The sequence below is a fragment of the Corythoichthys intestinalis genome, chromosome 7 (assembly GCF_030265065.1).
Source record: "Corythoichthys intestinalis isolate RoL2023-P3 chromosome 7, ASM3026506v1, whole genome shotgun sequence".
Lineage (NCBI taxonomy): Eukaryota > Metazoa > Chordata > Actinopteri > Syngnathiformes > Syngnathidae > Corythoichthys > Corythoichthys intestinalis.
This window is the reverse complement of record NC_080401.1, coordinates 5,332,872-5,351,296: the sequence shown is the minus strand read 5'-3', so window position 1 is coordinate 5,351,296 and position 18,425 is coordinate 5,332,872. Positions and strand designations below refer to the sequence as shown.

Genomic DNA, 18,425 nt, shown 5'->3' with positions numbered 1-18,425 from the left:
GAAACGTCGTGAAAAAAATTAATGGGAGAATGGGAACCGCTACGGCCTTGGCGTTATTCTTCGACATAAATACGTAAAATAGATGCGTAACTGCTTGGTTTTTAGCTCTTTCAACAAAGAATCGAGACAGTTTTATGTCCATATCTATACAGAATTCAGTGATTGAAGCATTTATTCACAAGAATTTTCACCAGAAAAGCTCTGTTTACACCAGGCGGCTGCTAGTCTCATTCGCTAACAGTGTAGCATTGTAGTTCGGCAATATACGTAAAATAAATGCTAAGAGCACAGTTTCTTTGCTTTTAACCAAGAATCGAGACTGTTTTACACCTCTATCTATGAAGAATTCGGGTATTTAAGCATTTATTCACAAGAATTTTCGCCATAAAAGCTCTGTTTATGTCAGGCGGCCGCTAGCCTCATTCGCTAACAGTATATAGTGTATAATGATTGTAAAGGGCTATTCTATGATACGTTGTGATTGTATATAGAATTTATTAATGATGTTTTTACATATTATTTATAATTGATTCTGCATGTTTTCCTCAAGTAATACATTTCTGATGTTAAATTGAGTGATTAATTAGCTGTTGAAAACTTGCAGTAAATTAAAAAAAAATTAAGTTGCTATTTTGGTCAAAAACATTTACGATATGTTAAATTTTGCTATTGATCCTGAAAATATAGGTGATTATCTCTGCATTTGGTGATTTTTGTGCATCTAGTGTGAAATCTGACACTTTAATAGCCATGTTAAGTTGTGTTATATAAAAAGAATAATTAATCAGGATTTTATAAGGGAACGACTTTGAATTTTTTGATGCCGCTGCTCATGTAGACTCATAAATGCCTGTTTTGGTTTTAGGTCGGTAGCAACTTTGGTTTTGAAAATATTAGAATTTGAAGTTTTTGAAGATAGGCCCCCTACGAATCGGCCACGTTTCCCATGTCATTTCAAAAGGTTATGAAGTCTATGGTAGAACTAAAAGGAAAATGTAACGTAGTGTAGCGTAGTGTATTGTAGCCCGAAGTAGCGGAGTAAGAGCAGTATTTTTTTCTTCACAAATCTACTCAACTAAAAGTTAAAAAGTATGGTTTAGTAAAGCTATGCGCTTAGAAGTATATTTTTCTCAAAAGTTACTCAATTAAATGTAACGGAGTAAATGCAACACGTTACTACCCACCTCTGTTTGTGTGATATGCTGACATGATTTATTTTGTCATCCATGAGGGTGATCCTTTCAACACACAAAGAAAGTAGACTCAAAAAGCATATAAAACAACAAAATCAGTTGTTTTGCTGACATCCCATGATGCATCTCATTTTTTAGTTGGGACAAGAAAATATTCATAAACTGTATCACTATAGTACAACACTACAGTTTAACAAGCTTTATTGTGTGCTTTATTTCGATATCTTCTACATTTATTAAAATAATTACACAAAACATAACATAAATTAACTATTATTCAGAATTACAAAGGTTTTCAGTTCAAAATGGAACTGCAAACAAAAGTGAGAAGCATTCCATCACATTAAAAGATACACAGGTCAAGAATCTGAACAAGCCAAACAAACCTTTAAAATAGTGATAGGCAGTACATTACAAAAAGGTTGGGATGTCAAGTTCATAGCATGAGCCCAAAGATCTAATAAAAATGAGTGTTGTACAGTGACCTTCTCCAGATTGTGATCTAAACAAGACTGAAGATTCTGCAATATATAGAGAACACAATCTCCGCTCGGTTGTTAGCTTACCATTTTACCAAACTCTCATGAAATGTTGAACAATTTAAAAAATGAACATTACAACAAATATCAGTCATACAGTGGTATGAAAAATTATCTGAACCTTTTGAAATTTCTCACATTTCTATACACAATCACCATCAAATGTGATCTGATCTTTGTCAAAATCACACTGATGAAAATACAGTGTCTGCTTTAACTAAACCACCCAAACATTTATAGGTTTTCATATTTTAATGAGGATAACATGAAACAATGACAGAAGGGGGTAAATAAGTAAGTGAACCCTCTGCCTAAGGCAGGGGTGGGCAAACTATTCCACAAAGGGCCGCAGTGGGTGCGGGTTTTTGTTCATACCCATTGAGGACAGCCTTTCACCAATCTGGTTTCTTACAAGTGCAATCAGTTGATTGCAGTCAGGTGCTTCTTGTTTCCACTGAAACCTCATTGGTTAAACTGTCTGTGCTGAATCAGTTGGAAAAAAGACCAGGGCCCACTGCGGCCCTCGAGGACTGGTTTGCCCACCGCTGGCCTAAGGAGACTAAAAGAGCAATTGAAACCATTTTTTACCAAACAATTTTAAGTCAGGTGTGGGCCCAATCACTGATATGTGGTTTAGAGCTGCCCTGCCCACTATAAAACACACACCAGGTAAGAAATGTCTTGATGAAAAGCATTGTCTGATATGCATCATGGCTTGGTCAAAAGAGCTGTTTCAAGACCTGCGATCAAGGATTGTTGATTTGTATAAAGCTGGGAAAGGATTCAAAACCATCTCTAAAAGTCTGCGTGTTCATCAATCGACAGTCAGAGAATTCGTCTACAAATGCAAAGAGTTTTGCACTGTTGCTTCTCTCCTAAGGAGTGGCCGTCCACCAAAGATGACGCTGAGTTCAGCGCGGAATACTCAGAGAGGTAAAAAAACAACCCTATATCTGTCCAGTATCTGCTTTTAACTTACAGAAATCACTGGCACAGTCCAAAATCTCTGTGCACACACCAACTATATGCAAAACTATGGCCAAGAATGGTGTTCATGGGAGGACTCCACCGAAGAAGCCACTGCTCTCTAGAGAAAAAAAAACATTGTTGCTCGTTTAATGTTTGCAAAATGGCACTGGGACATTCCACAGAAGTTTTAGCAAAATTATTTTCTGGACTGATGAAACCAAAGTTGAATTGTTTGGGAGCTACACACAAGGTCATGTGTGAAGGAAAAATGGAACAGCTCACCAACATCAAAACCTCATCCCCACCGTGAAGCATGGTGGAGGAAGCATCATGATTTGGGTCTGTTTTGCTACCATAGGGCCTGCACAACTTGCAATCATTAATGGAAAAATGAATTCAAAAGTTTATCGCAATGTTTTGCAGGAAAACCTGAGGCCATCTGTCAGACAGTTGAAGTTAAAAAGAGGATGGATGCTTCAACAAGACAATGATCCAAAACGCAGAAGTAAATCAACTTCATAATGGTTTCAGAAGAACAAAATACACGTTCTGGAGTGGCCAAGTCAAAGTCCAGACTTGAACCCCATTGAGATGCTGTGGCATGACCTTAAGACAGCGATTCATGCCAGACATCCCAGGAATCTGACAGCAGTTTTGTAGAGAAGAATGGCCCAAGATTAGTCCTGATCGATGTGCCAGACTGATCTGCAGCTCCAGGAAACCTCTCCTTGAAGTAATTGCTGGCAAAGGGGTGGGGGTGGCGGGAGCTGGGAGGGGGAGGCACAAAATATTAAATGTGATGGTTCACTTGTTTATTTTTCCCCTTCTGTCATTGTTTGCATACTATCCTCATTAAAATATGAAAACCTTTAAATATTTGGGTGGTTTTGGTTAAAGCAGACACTGTTTTTTCATCGGTGTTATTTTGACAGACATCAGATCACATTTTTGATGGTGATTTTATGCAGAAATGTGAGAAATTCCAGAAGGTTCAGATACTTTTCATACCACTGTAAACATGAAATAATCATAGGTAGTATTGTGTAGTATTTTGTAAGGCCTTCATGGAAGGTGAGGGTGCTACCAACTCCAGGCTGCTGAAGGAAAGTATGATAACTGTGTCTTAGCTAATAACTGACATATTTATTTTTTTGTGCAATACATGTTAAATACAAAATTGCAATAATGTGTTCGACGAAAACTATGTGTTGTTTCTTCACACAATACAAATTTTCCTAAGACTTGTACATGAAATAAAAGAGACATCCAAACATCAAAGTTCATTACTGTAGTAGCATTCAATAAGTTGTTTGCTGAACATGACTCAAAAATAAAACAAAAAGTGCCATGCATGCAAGGAAAAAAATCTGTTAGCCAGGGTACAGTAGACACGATATAGTTACAGGCCATCTAAAACATTTAACCACCCATTATATGCCCTCTTCAATTTTGTCTTTGCCCTGTATTTTTTTTTTTTTTAAATATGAGTTATACATACACAATCTATGCAGAGGACAGTCACCACATACATGAGTGATATCAATTATTTCCATTTCCGTCCACTTGAATTACATCTATCTTATCTAAACTAACATTTACTTCCCTGGCATCATTAAACTATAACAGATCATAGATAAGCAAAGCTGGACAAAGCTAATGTGGGTATAGTGGGCAGGAGGATAACGATTCACAAGCCGTTAAAGTACAGCAGCATTGGTCCAGTGTTTTCAAAAGGCATGTTGGTGGCCTTACAGTGTTCTAAAAAGGGAGCAGACATCTCGGTTGGTAAAAGGGAAGGGACCTTTGAAGAAAAAAAAGTGTAAATCCAAACAAAGAAATACTAGTTTTCAGTCCTTGTTGTGGAGACCAGAAAATGATCTCACCTCTCTAGCACTCTGGAGAGGGTGGTCCAGTGGAGTGACACTTGTTTTTCTGCAATAAGAGAACACACGCTGAATTACACTATTGGAAAACACAATTGAACAGGTCGACTGATCGGTACAGCATCGGTGGCTTTAAAGTAGCGTATGAACCGTAATTTTCAGACTATAAGCGGCTAGTTTTTTCCTTCATTTTGAATCCTGCTGCTTATAGTCCAATGCGGCTTATTTGTTGATTTGTTTGGGTTAATAGGCAACACATGCTCCTAGCATGCATTGCAGCACCACAGATGTAAACAACAATCAAAATTCATGTTCTGTGCTAATGATTTATTCAGTTACTGTTCCAGTTGTTTCATTAATTTCTTGTTATGGTATTTGGAAACACTTTATTTGACAGCGGCGTCATAAGACTGTCATAAGACCGTCATAATTATTACGTGACACTATCATGGTCATCACTTAATGCTTGTGACAGATGTCATTAAGTGTCATCCAACAAATTATGTTACTAACTCCATTTATGTCTAGCTCGGATCTTTTACATCCATTCAAAAGTGAGATAATTTGCCGAATAACACTAAATGACATCTGTAATAAGCGTTCATTAATGCTCATGACAGTATCATATCATAATTATGATTGTCTAATGACAGTCTTATGGTGCCGCTGTCAAATAAAGTGTTACCAAATACCATAACTCGCAATTAATGAAACAACAGGAACAGTAACTGAATAAATAATTAGCACAAAACATGAATTTTGATTGTTATTTACATCTGTTGCGCTGCAATGCTTGCTAGGAGGCATGTTGGACAACAACAGTGTTGACAGGAGGTGGCAGAAGAGGTTGACTGTCTCCCCCAAGGTGATGGCCAAATGAAGCTTCTTGACGCAATGAAGCTTTGCAGCCAATGAGTTCAAAGCTTCATGGTGGTTCATTTGGTCTTATGACAGTCGAATGATCCCGCTGTCAAATAAGGTGTTACTGGTTTTTGATGAAAATACAGTGAGGACAACTGCGGCTGTTTTCGTGTCACAATTGGTGGGTGGCGGCTTATAGTCAGGTGCACCTTATAGTGCAAAAATTACGGTACATGCTAATCAAAAGTCATTTTTTAAAATTGATTTTGCAGTCTGTCTACTATTTACTGCATACTATGAGTGTTTTGGACTGGCAGATGCACCGCATGTGTTGTGAATTTTGTCAAAGACAGGACACCAGGGAGAGTGGGTGTTGGGCTAAAGGGGCTCTGACATTGGTTCCTCTGCTAAGACTTGACTGATCATCATGCTCATCTTATAAAAAGACAAATCGTATAGCGAGGAACAGTGGTCGACCGAAATATGGAGTTTTTTCCAACATCGACCATCAGTCGATTAACAAAAAAAAATAAGCCGATATAAAAGGATTTTGATTTGGCGTCTGTGTGGGCAACTGTGGCCTTCGCTGACTGACAGAAGGACCCCACCGCAGATTGAAGCAATAATACCTGACTGCAGCTGACAGCCGCTACAAACAACGCCCAGTTGCTACAAACTACACCCACATGATGCTACGGTAGATATCACATTTATAGAGAGCTAGGTGTTAGCACATGTATAGAGAACTAGATGCGAAATGAAAGGCTCATCGGCGTTAGTAAACAGCTGCCATCTTAAAGCAGTAGACTTCTCAGGAAAGCTTTGTTGTAGTGAACCTTCCTAGCCAACTTTTTTGACTAAAATACTCCTAAATTGGCAAAATCTTGACTTGATTCAATCTTTAAACGATGAAACAGTTTTAAACTTTCATATGTCGGAAGTAGACGGAAGAGAATGCTATAGCGGGAGCAATTTTAACAACTTTAACGGTTGATACACAACATTAAATGACTTCCAAACATGGCAAAGGTGACAATCTAGTTATCACAATATCCGCAACACCCCTGTGTCTAGTTAAGTTTAGGGTAAAGAATTGGGCTAGGGTCTATTGTCCCAAAAACCCTTTGAACTTCACATAGTACAGTAAACTAATTTTTCGCACCACCGTACCAACAGCAGGCGTGGTTTGGAGGGGCGTAGTTTGTATGAGGCGTGGTTTGTAGCGCGGCTCCGGCCTGCAGTCGGACCCTTCTCGATTGAAGGCAGGCTGCTACAGGCAGCATAAGGCTTGCCTGTTTTGTAAATATTGTAAAAACAAAGAGTTTTATCTTGCATTAGAGAATCTTTACCATCCTCTTAAACTCTCACTTGTTTACATCTCATCTTGATGTCCTAGTGGGTTTAATTATTTGAAAATAATGTATTGTTTTTGCTGATTGTGTACAGTATAATCATAAAAAGAAGTGCTGCGTTCGTTGGTCGATAGCACTTGACCGAATTAATCTTTTAAGTCTCAGATAATCATTGTAAATCTGAAGCTGTTGAAGCTTTTTTTTTAACTGCCGTTCATAATTTATGTGCTTTTAAAAAAATAAAACATAAAAAGTCTAACAGCCTGAAATATCGGCTTACAAAATAAGCTTTGGATATCAGCAATCGACTGGAAACATTTTTTAGATATCTGCATCAGTATTTGAAAATCCCATATCAGTCGTCTTCTAACTAGGAAGATACTATAACTTTTGCGTCTATAAGTCGACCACAACCAATGTTTTGGGCACCTCTGCTTGTCCATGGGTGTGAATCTGAGCATGAATGGTTGCCTCTGTGCAGGGCTGTCAACAGACTTGCCCAGGTACAAGAGACCATTATGGAGCCCCCCCACCGCAAATTTTCAAATTATTTAATTTGAGATGGACAGTTAAATTTAACAGACCATAATGTGATGTGACACAATATAAACAAACAATTTCCATCCATTGTCCCGTGTAGGCTACTATATAATACAACTGAGAGTGCTATACCTGCCTGCTAAGCAACAAAAAAGAATAACTAAACATCCTGAGCCTGCCCCCTCCACATCCCTGGGGTTATCAAGCCCTCAAACAGAGATGCGCCTAGATTTTTTGACAGCCAATTCTTTTATAACGTCAGTGAAATCCAGTTTTTGAGCAAGCTCACGCTCAATGGGGAGCATGGTGTTACCGGCATCCCCAAGGGGCCGCTGTCCCATGTGGGTTGTGCAAAAAAAGGATAAAATATACAGTATGTATATTTGAAATATTTAATATGTTAAAGTTTTTAAGTATATTTCGAGATGAACATAATATTTAATCAGACAATGATATAAATAAAAAACAAATATGTGAATGTAAAGTAAAATAAGTTAAGGGTCATTCAGGGGCCCCTATGGTCCTGTGGCCCGTGACAACATACCCGGTTGCCCTCCCCGTCGACGGGCTTGTCTCTGTGTGCAGTTCAGAGTGTACCCAACTTCCTTGCACATACCTAGCTTGATTAAACTGCAGTACCTACGCAATTCCTTTAAGGAGAAGCGGAATGAATAAAAAATTCATTCTGATTACCAGTGAGTTGACTTATGCCAGGGGTGGTCACCCTACTTCTACTGCCTGCCATGGAATAAGTAAGTAACCCTCTACAGAGCTTTTTGATATAGATTTTAATTGCGCGTCCTCGTCAACATGCCATATGAGGCTTGCTGTGATCTTGTACTGTATTAAAAAAAAAAAAAAAAAAGCAATTAGTTCAAATTAAAGCCTACCTTCACGTGTAACTTATAGTGCAAACTTTGGTCTGACAGCCAAGGGTGTCTAAGAGACTCTGTAGCACTCATCCTCCAGTTTTTGCTCTTTACTAGTAAACGTGTGATGAAATCTTTGGCCTCTTCAGAAACATCTGTAAACTCCTCTTCCTCAAAGTTCCACTGACAGGCTAGAATGTTGTTCAGAGTTTCATTGTCATCATCCCCAAGGAAAGGAGACAAGCCGCTAAGTCTGAACAGAGCAGGAGAAAAAGAAAGTGATGCACAATTATTTAAGCAGGTAGAGAGGAATTACGAAGGAAAAGTCGATTTCAGGAAAACTCACAGCATGTAAGTTATGACTCCAAGGCTCCACATGTCTGTAGGGAATGAAACAAACTCATAATTGATGACTTCAGGGGCCAAAAATTCAGGCGTTCCAAAGTTGACCTTAAGCTTCTCTCGAGGTTTATATCTGTAGGACAAACACGTTGTAAAACCTTAGATAAAAAGTTGTGGAGGAGAAAAAAAACAAGATTTTACCTTCTGGCCAGACCAAAGTCAATTATTTTTATCTTGTTTGTTGCCCTGCTGACACAAAGAATGTTCTCTGGCTGTAAAACAATAAAAGAGGAAATAAAAAACTTATTAGATGCCGTCAAATAATGAATATTATATGACGCCTGAGTAAATTCTTGTTACACTATGGCATTATAGGTGACAATAAACAAATGCTAACAACCAATTTTTCAATTATTTCATCGTATCTGCAATTTGGAATAATTTTACCATGAATTAGTTTGGAACTATTGCAAATGGAAGGGGTAAATGAAAGCTAGCAAAGCCCTTTTTATGCTGCTTGAATCTCCTCTTCCTCCTTAAAGTGAGAAAAGTCATTGTAGAGCAAATGTTACATATTGCGATCGGTTGTCCAGGTAGCTACGTACCCAATTTAGAACGAAGCCTCGAATTCCAAGTCTCTCTAGTTTGTCCAGTAGGATATCGTAGTTAACAGTATCAAAGGCTTTTTTTAGGTCCAGGAAAATGCCCACTGAGTATTTTTTTTTGGTCAATAGCATCTGTGATGATTTCTACAGACTCTGCTAGGGCCTGCGCAGTGGAGTGTTTTTTTTCTAAACCCGTATTGGCTATCATGTAATAAATGATGTTTTGTTATGAATTTGTCCAGTCTGTTGTTGAAGAGATTTTGGAGGATTTTTGATAGCTGAGGCAGGATAGAGATGGGTCTATAGTTGTTGAACTCATGTGAGTTCCCGCCTTTGAAGATTGGGACAACTTTCGCAATTTTCATTTCATCAGGGAAGACTACTGTCTCAAAAGATGTATTGAAAATATGAGTTATGGGGAGTAGTATTTCATTATGAATGTTTTTAATGAGCTTCATGTCAATTTCATTTAGGTCAGTCGATTCTTTGTTGGCACACTGCGTAATTAAGTTCTTAACCTCAGCGACCTGAACTGGTTCCAAAAACATGGATTTTAGTATAGGGTCAGGGTGCCTATGGGCAGTTACAGAGGGAATGTTTTCAGCTAATTTAGGCCCAACCATCACAAAGAATTCGTTATATATCATCATTGCATTCGTGCATGGAGCCAGAGTGCTTGGCTCACAGACTTCCTCAATGTGGCTACGTCAGCATCACGTGAATGTCAGTTTTCTTACCATCGTATAGCGCATTGCCACTACTTGTTGAAAAAGCCTTTGGAACACCAACGATGCACCAGCTGTGCCTTAGCATCTACAGTGGTCTGAAAAAGTATCTGAACCTTTTAGAATTTTCACATTTCTGAATAAAATCACCATCAAATGTGATTTGATGTTTGTCAGAATCACACAGATGAAAAAAACAGTGTCTGCTTGAACTAAAACCACCTAAACATTTATAGGTTTTCATATTGCAATGAGGATAGTATACAAACAATGACAGAAGGGGGAAAAATAAGTATATGAACCATCACATTTAATATTTTGTGGCCCCCCCGTTGGCATTATTAACTTCAACCAGACACTTCCCGTAGCTGCAGATCAGTTTGGCACATCGATCAGGACTAATCTTGGCCCATTCTTCGCTACAAAACTGCTGTAGTTCAGTCAGATTCCTGGGATGTCTGGCATGAATCGCTGTCTTTGGATCATGCCACCGTATCTCAATGGGGTTTTCTTCTTCTGAAACCATTATGAATTAGATTTACAGCTATGTTTTGGATCGTTGTCATGTTGAAGCATCCATCCCATTTTCAGCTTCAGCTGTCTGAGAGATGGCCTCAGATTTTCCTGCAAAACATCCTGATAAACTTTTGAATTCATTCTTCGGTAACACTTTATAATAACTATCCGTTTTACTAGTTAATAGATCATTAATAAACTGTTGATAAATGATTTATTGTTGATTTGTGAAGTATTTGTTAACAGTTTGTTAAGCATTTACAGGGTGTTCTTAACCTGAAACACAGTTCGTGTAGAAGCATTTCAAGTTTTTGTGTGTAACGTTTGGCATTTCGATCTTTTCAGGTTAAGAAATGCCGTTCACTTCATAAGAAAAGGCATTTTGATAAGGCATTTTGCAGGCAGCGCTGATGTTGCACATTTATGAAAATCTGCCATAGAACCAACAAATATTTGTACTTTTCTTTGTATATTTAACCAATAAAACTTATGACCTTCAACATAAAGTGTATATAGTTTTATTAAGATCCATCAACTAGCATGGGCATTTAGAATGGGGTCAACCATCTTGGAACACCCTGTAAATGCTTAACAAACTGTTAACAAATACTTCACAAATCAACAATAAATCATTTATCAACAGTTTACTAATGATCTATTAACTAGTAAATCGGATAGTTATCATAAAGTGTTACCCATTCTTCCATTAATAGTTCCAAGTTGTCCAGGCCCTGAGGCAGCAAAACAGCCCCGAATCATGATGCTCCCTCCACCATGCTTCACGGTAGGGATGAGATTTTGATCTTGGTGAGCCGTTCCATTTTTCCTCCACACATGAAGTTGTGTGTTGCTCCCAAACAATTAAACTTTGGTTTCGTCAGTCCCCAAAATATTTTTCCAAAACGTCTGTGGAGTGTCCAAGTGCCTTTTTGCGAACATTAACTGAGCAACAATGTTTTTTTGTTTTTTTTTAGACAGCAGTGTTTTCTTCCGTGGAGTCCTCCCATGACCACCATTCTTGGCCATAGTTTTACATATACAGTAGTTGATGTGTGCACAGGGATATTGGACTGTGCCAGTTATTTCTGTAAGTCTTTAACAGACACTCTACGGTTCTTTTATACCTCTCTGAGTATTCTGCACTGAACACTTAGCGTAATCTTTGGTGGACGGCCACTCTTTGGGAGAAAAGCAACAGTGCCGAACTCTCTCCATTTTTAGACAACTTCGCTAAATGTCGATTGATGAACATCCAGACTTTTAGAGATGGTTTTGTATCCTTGCCCAGCTTTATACAAATCAACATCCTTGATCACAGGTCTTCAGACAGCTCTTTTGACCGAGCCATGATGCACATAAAACAATGCTTCTCGTCAAGACAATTTTTACCAGGTGTGTGTTTTATAGTGGGCAGGGCAGCTTTAAACCACTCATCAGTGATTAGGAACACACCAGACTTAAATTGTTTGGTAAAAATAGGTTTCAATTGCTCTCTGAGTCTCCTTAGGCAGAGGTTCACATACTTATTTTCCCCCTTCTGTCATTGTTTGCATGCTATCCTCATCAGAATATGAAAATCTATAAATATTAGGGTGGTTTTACTTAAACCAGACACTGTATTTTCATTTGTGTGATTTTGACAAAGATCAGATCACATTTGATAGTGATTTTATGCAGAAATGTGATAAATTCCAAAAGGTTCAGACACTTTCATAGTTTGGTGAAAGATGAAATACTCAGCTCGTTGAACGGACCACCATTCAACTCTGCTCTGCCTTATTGAATGGTTCATTTAATATTTCACCTCATGAAATATTCTATCCATTGCACTCATCAACATTCATTATTTGTTTGTTGTGATCAGAGATAATTCATAAGGCAGCACAAAAATACTTGTATAAATGTGTGTTGTACCAATACACAAAGTGATATTTTCCAAATGAGGACTCAATGATTTAAAATTACCTTGAGGTCGAGATGTAATATGTACATTCTGTGCATATATTGCAGTCCCTCACTGATTTGGCGTATAAACAACACAGTGTCAAACTCAGTCAGGTTGCAGTTCTCATCAATGATGCGATCAAATAGTTCACCTCCTTCAACACTAATGGTGAGATAAACAACAATCATATTTATAGTAATTTCACAACGAGTCTAGGACAATAAATGATTCATATTACACAAAATCGAAATGCCATGGGGCTTACTATTCCATGACGAGTATGATGTCATGACGGGACTCAAAGGCTGCATAAAGCTGGATAAGGTTGCAGTGGTTGAGCTGGTTCATCACCTGGATCTCGTTCCTCACCACATCCTGGCAGACCAAAACAGTGTTAGAAAGTCAGTACACCTAAATAAACAGCTATAGCATGTGGCGCCATGTGGCGTAAAGGCTTGTTTGTTGTGCACAGATAGTTTGTGCCTTTTTAATGTTCTTTCTTTTCTAGTTTCTGTTCCTGCGTTTTCTTACGTCATTTTTCTGTTGGTTTGTGTGTTATGGACACTCTGTATGTTCCTGAATAAAGATCATATATAAACAAAGCATTCAGAGACACTATTGAAACATTGTTGGTAGCTTAGTCATATTCAAATGGTTTCTTAGGACATTTGGCAGTTGCAAAGATCTAAAAACAAAGTAAGCCCCACAGTTTTTCTTATTATTTAACATACAATAAACGGCACATGACGTTCAAATATACGATAACCAGTGTTGTAAATAACTGTTATTTTTTTCTGTAGTGAGGAATCAAATTAATTACTTTTCCCAAGTTTAAAACTCCATTAACATTACTGAGGATGTGAAAGGGCGCATTACTACAATTTGGTTGAATAAAGCGTGAGTTGTCGACAGTTGCCTGGAGAGAGCAGAGCGCGGGGGGTGGGGTGGTGGTGGGATTGCAACCCCAATGGTGATAGTCTAGATAGAATGGGTTATGCCCTGCCACACTTTGGCAAACACAACAAGACAGCGATAATGGCGACAGGCTAGGGATTTTCAAAGTTAACGTTATCAAAGTAATTATTTATAATATTTAATATTGTTACTTTACGAAATATTTAAGGATAGTGTTCTGCTTATTGGACAGTAGGCCTAACATACAGTTTTAGAGATTTGCACTGGTTAATGGTCAGTTTACATTTGTGTTTTCTCAACAGACAAATGCATTTAATCCAAATAAATACAAAATGTTCTATATACTCTATACTATAGTGTTTTTATTCCTCAATCAATTAAAGCAACACTAGAGAACTTTCAGACTTTCCGTCCCTTGAAATAAGGAATCGTTCCGAATTGGGAATTAAAACATGCGTTGCGTATTGAACCAATACGGTATATATAAAAATAGATACATTTACAGGTTTTAGGAGTTTTGGGGATGTCCCCCTTTATTCGCCTGTACGGCTTTGGGCGCAAAGGGGGCGTCCCTTGTTTCTATTTCTGAAAGGTGGCAACCCTAGCACTGTATTTCCCATGAGGACCAGTGCACAGTGTCATAAATCCTGATCTCCCGGTCGCCTGCAGTTGGATTGAATGACATTTCAGTTTACAGCGGCTCTGTGAAGGTTGAATAGCGATGAGGTAATGAATCCAGTTGTGGCTAAACAATACCATATGACGATGTTGAAAATAAGAAACGTTTGATTTTGTACTGTATTCCCCCATGGGTTTATTTATTTTCTTTTATGATTACTGTTACATAGTGTTGAGTTAGCCACAATGTACTGAACAGTCTGGGCAGAAATGTGATCAGAGATCCTATCAGGGGTCCCGTTACGACAAAAACAAGCAGTGGCTTGTCTGAAACTGCACTGTAACACTGAGTATACTTTTTATTTTATTATATTGTTGGGAGTAGCCAGGAGAGAGATGTGACCCATTTTCATGTGTTAAACTATTGTTGATAGGCCTATACGTATGATACTGAGAGTATAGCTCATCTGTGCAAGCATCACAAATAAAATTACTAAAAATTTAAAAAATATACTGTGTATATAAATAAAAACTACATTTGTTGAGCAAATTTGCAATAACTGTCCTAAAGTGTCTTGAAAACATACCAATAACACTTTACAGTAAGGGTCCCTTAATTAACATTAGTTAATGCATTTTATGACAACAACTAATGTTTAAGTAACATTACAATAATTCATATAATTGCTTATCTAACATTAATATATTAATTAACATGAGTTAAAGCATTAGTTAATGCATTAGTTAATGTATAACTAGAAAGGAACTAATGGTTTGGTAAAAGCATTTATAATTAATTAATTAATTAACTAATAAATTAATAAGAAATTCTTTATGCTTAAGTTAACAAACCCTAACCGTTCCTAAACCCTACATATTTTTTTTAATTTTACAAAACAACTAGTTCCTGTCTAGTTATACATTAACTAATGCATTAACTAATGATTTAATTCATGTTAATTAATATATTAATAAATGTTATATAAGCAATTATATTCATTTTTGTTAACTTAAGCATTTATCATTAATTAATAAATTAATTAATAACAAATGAATGAATTAATTAATGAGAAATCATATATGCTTAAGTTAACAAATCCTAACCGTTAGGGTTTGTTAACTTAAGCATTTATAATTAATGAATTAATTAATTAATTAGAAATTATACATGCTTACGTTAACAAACAAAACCCTAAACCCAAAACCCTAACCGTATATAGGTCTATATGTTTTTTTACTTTTACCAAATTATTAGTTACTGTCTGGTTATGCATTAACTAATGCATTAACTAATGTTAATTAATATATTGCTAAATGTTAAATAAGATTATATGAATTATTGTAATGTTACTTAAACATTAGTTATTGTCTAAAAATTCATTAACTAATGTTAATTAAGGGACCCTTATTGTAAAGTGTTACCAACATACCAAACCTCCAAATAGTTATTTTGCAACTTTTGCAGTTAGGGTATACCAATTATGTTCAAAATTTCAACTTACTTAAAAGTAATGACCAAAATCATTGTTTTCCTGATACTGATAATTACTGATTATCTAAAATCTGTGTACTGTACCTTTTCTTTTTGACTCCTCGCCTTGATGATTTTGGCAGCCAATGTTAGGCCAGATGACTTCTCTATACATTTGTGCACCTGGCCAAACCGCCCCCTGGTGAAAGAAGACCATTTAAAGGTACTATACAGAATTTTTAGTGTTAATTTAAAATGTTTTTCTACTCCATGCATGTTACACCAATGCCCTGATGAGTACACAGAGCACTTAAATTTGAACTGAGACCCTCCTTGAAAAAGCCATTTTTCTTCCCTTTAATAGTGTTCAGGTCAAACACTCTGCGTGAACATGCGCCTGTGCGCGTCCACAAGTGTCCCAGTGGCATCAGCGCTGTTTCAGGACTGTTAGCCTCTGCCTTTGCTCTACTTGGTAAAAACACTTTTCTAACTCACTTAAGACACACTACTAAGCTAACATGTTTGCTCCTTTTACGTTTCTGTTGCCAATTTAACTGGCCAAACACTCCTTACTTCATGTGCGTGCTCGTAAAACATGCACGCCACGCACATGCGTGATACTGACTGCAATTACAATTTAGGAGGTGGCCGTCACGAGTAAAAAAAACTTCAAGTAGCACCTTTAATAGGGAAACATTGAATACAACTCAGTGTTGTTTTCGTCAACAATGACAATAATGAAAATATTTAGTCAACGAACACTCTTTTCGTGACGATGATGAGTCGATAACGGGCTAAAGACGTGTTTTGGGAGACTAAAACACAATGAGATGAACTCCAGTTTGCATCTGATGAGAACGAGACGAAATGCGCAATAGTTTACGGCACATGTTCACAATTTGTGACATTTTATGTGTAGTTAGCCTGCATCTAAGCAGTGTCTGGTTGTGCTGCACCCCCCACCCGACCACCCCCCTGCCGACTCAACAGTGTGTCGTCTCCAGTCTCCATGCTGGCTTGTACACAGGTGAGATTTGTTTTCTTGACCAGAGAGAATATGCAAAGTTGCTTTAGCCTTTAAAGATCTGTGCTGAGTGATCATTACACACTAAATGTAACTCGGAGCATTAGCATTGCGTTCGCATTAGCAATAGGCTAATGCTAACAGCGAGCGTCCTCTTAAACTGTCGGACAACTTTTTTTACATACACTTTGTGATGTCCAGGTGGGTATAATTAAATCAAAGTAATGCATTGTTTTCCTGCTGAGTGTGTATAATCAAAACAACAAGTTGTGCTCGTCTGTCAGTGTTCATTCGAAATAGTTGCAAACCTTTATTTATTTATTTATGTATTTTTGGAGTCAAATTTCTTAATTTTACAGACGAAAACATTTGTAGTAAACGTCGACTAAAACTAGACTGAATTAGTCTAAGTTTTCGTCAACAAAATCTAGACGAAATCAAACACATTTTGAGATGACTAAAATATGACTAAAAATAATAAGTATTACAGTTGATAGTGTTTTTTCATTGCAGGCAAAATAAATGAAGATATTACTACCAAAGCATTTGTAAATGCAATCATTTTCTGTGAGAAATTCAGCATTATTTGACAAAATTTACTGTATATATTCATTCCACGGACGGCACAGAACTCTCCGTAGCTGCACCAGTTATCGAATCTGACGAGATCAGGTACGAGGAGTCGCGTCGATCATGTCAACATGCACTTTGGACTTATTTTTGTTCATTTATGTTAGGCTGCTTATTTATTTCCTTATAATTTACAATAGTCAATGTTTGTGTGATCTTCAAAATACTAGTATATTCCATTTCACTATGCATAATGTAAGTCATTTGTATTTATTTCTGTGAATGCATGTTACTTATATCATTATAATTTAAACAAAAATAAGCAAATGTTTTCATTATCTTCAATTTTAATGTACATCCTATGTTCTTAAGTAATTACAATTGATTTAGATGAGAGGAAAATAGGGAAAATAAAAATTAGGAGATGGAGGTTGGGGTTATTGCTGTTTTTGTTAATTGTTGTTTTGCAAATCATGAAAAATACAATTTTGAATTCAAATCAATTCTTCGTGTTTGCCTAGTGATAGTATGTGTAACGCAGTAGCCTCATGCATGTGTAAAACTTTTTGTGTGTGTATGTGTTATAGTTATAACTGTGCTAAAAGCAGTTTTCTCTGCATTTCAGTGGTTTTAGGAGGTTTAACCAACCCTCACCCCCGCCCCTCAAAAAAAAAAAAAAATCGTGGCTCTGTGGCGACCTTCATGTCAGGGAGTTCCGGTAAGAAATTCTAGCCACTTTCACTCCTGGTGCTATATACTATTCCATTTATGTTAGTAATTTAAGAAAGGTGGTTTTGTCTTGAACTGATCTCTAGTTTGAAATGAAGGATTTAGCAGTGGTCTGTTACATCACTGAGCCTGTTTTATAACTGCCCTGAAGGACACGGAGACAATCAACAAACTATCTCACAAGACATGGGATCCATCAAGTCTTCTATTTAAAGTTATAGACAACGGAAGTGCTATTATTTTTTTTAATGCATTTTCTATGAAAATTAAAATCATTATTATCATTATGAGTCATGGCATATCTTACCCTCCTAGCACCTCGTCTTTGTTGATGGAGTAGTAGGCACTTATTTGATGAGGTTTTGGAGTCACTATACGATGGTCAAAGGGTGCTGATGGTGGAGGACTGGAGTCTAAGGAAGATAGACAGATGTTGCTGATTGATGATCAACCATGGGCACATTACAATTCTATTGATCATTTACTTCATTTCAACAGTTGTTAGTGATATAAAGTACAATTGCTGTCTATATATAACCCTATAGACGTTTACACACTAGTCCAAGCCCAGTGAGAAAGTGTTTGGTAAGAACATGCAAAGAAGATGTCGCTCCACTTGCCAGCGTGACCAAATTTTTATGTTGCTGATGTCGGCGCATTTTGTAATTGCAGTGGTATTAGAAAGTATCTGAACCTTTTGAAATTTCTCACATTTCTGCATAAAATCACCATCAAATGTGATCTGATCCTTGTCAAAAT

General features: G+C 37.1%; 1 protein-coding gene across 3 annotated transcripts in view; it reads right to left on the bottom strand.

Moving 5' to 3' along the window:
• Nucleotides 1–1,262: 1,262 nt before the first annotated feature.
• mylk4b (myosin light chain kinase family, member 4b) overlaps nt 1,263–18,425 on the bottom strand; it is an 82,227-nt gene continuing 65,064 nt past the window's right edge. For all 3 annotated transcript variants that reach the window (XM_057842183.1, XM_057842184.1, XM_057842182.1), the window contains 9 exons: nt 17,974–18,079; nt 15,449–15,542; nt 12,605–12,714; nt 12,360–12,501; nt 8,750–8,820; nt 8,553–8,681; nt 8,228–8,459; nt 4,585–4,633; nt 1,263–4,502 (listed from right to left, as the gene is read on the bottom strand). In XM_057842183.1, coding sequence (XP_057698166.1) covers nt 4,589–4,633; nt 8,228–8,459; nt 8,553–8,681; nt 8,750–8,820; nt 12,360–12,501; nt 12,605–12,714; nt 15,449–15,542; nt 17,974–18,079 — 929 coding nt within the window. In that variant the 3' untranslated portion in view covers nt 1,263–4,502; nt 4,585–4,588. The remainder of the gene's footprint in view (nt 4,503–4,584; nt 4,634–8,227; nt 8,460–8,552; nt 8,682–8,749; nt 8,821–12,359; nt 12,502–12,604; nt 12,715–15,448; nt 15,543–17,973; nt 18,080–18,425) is intronic.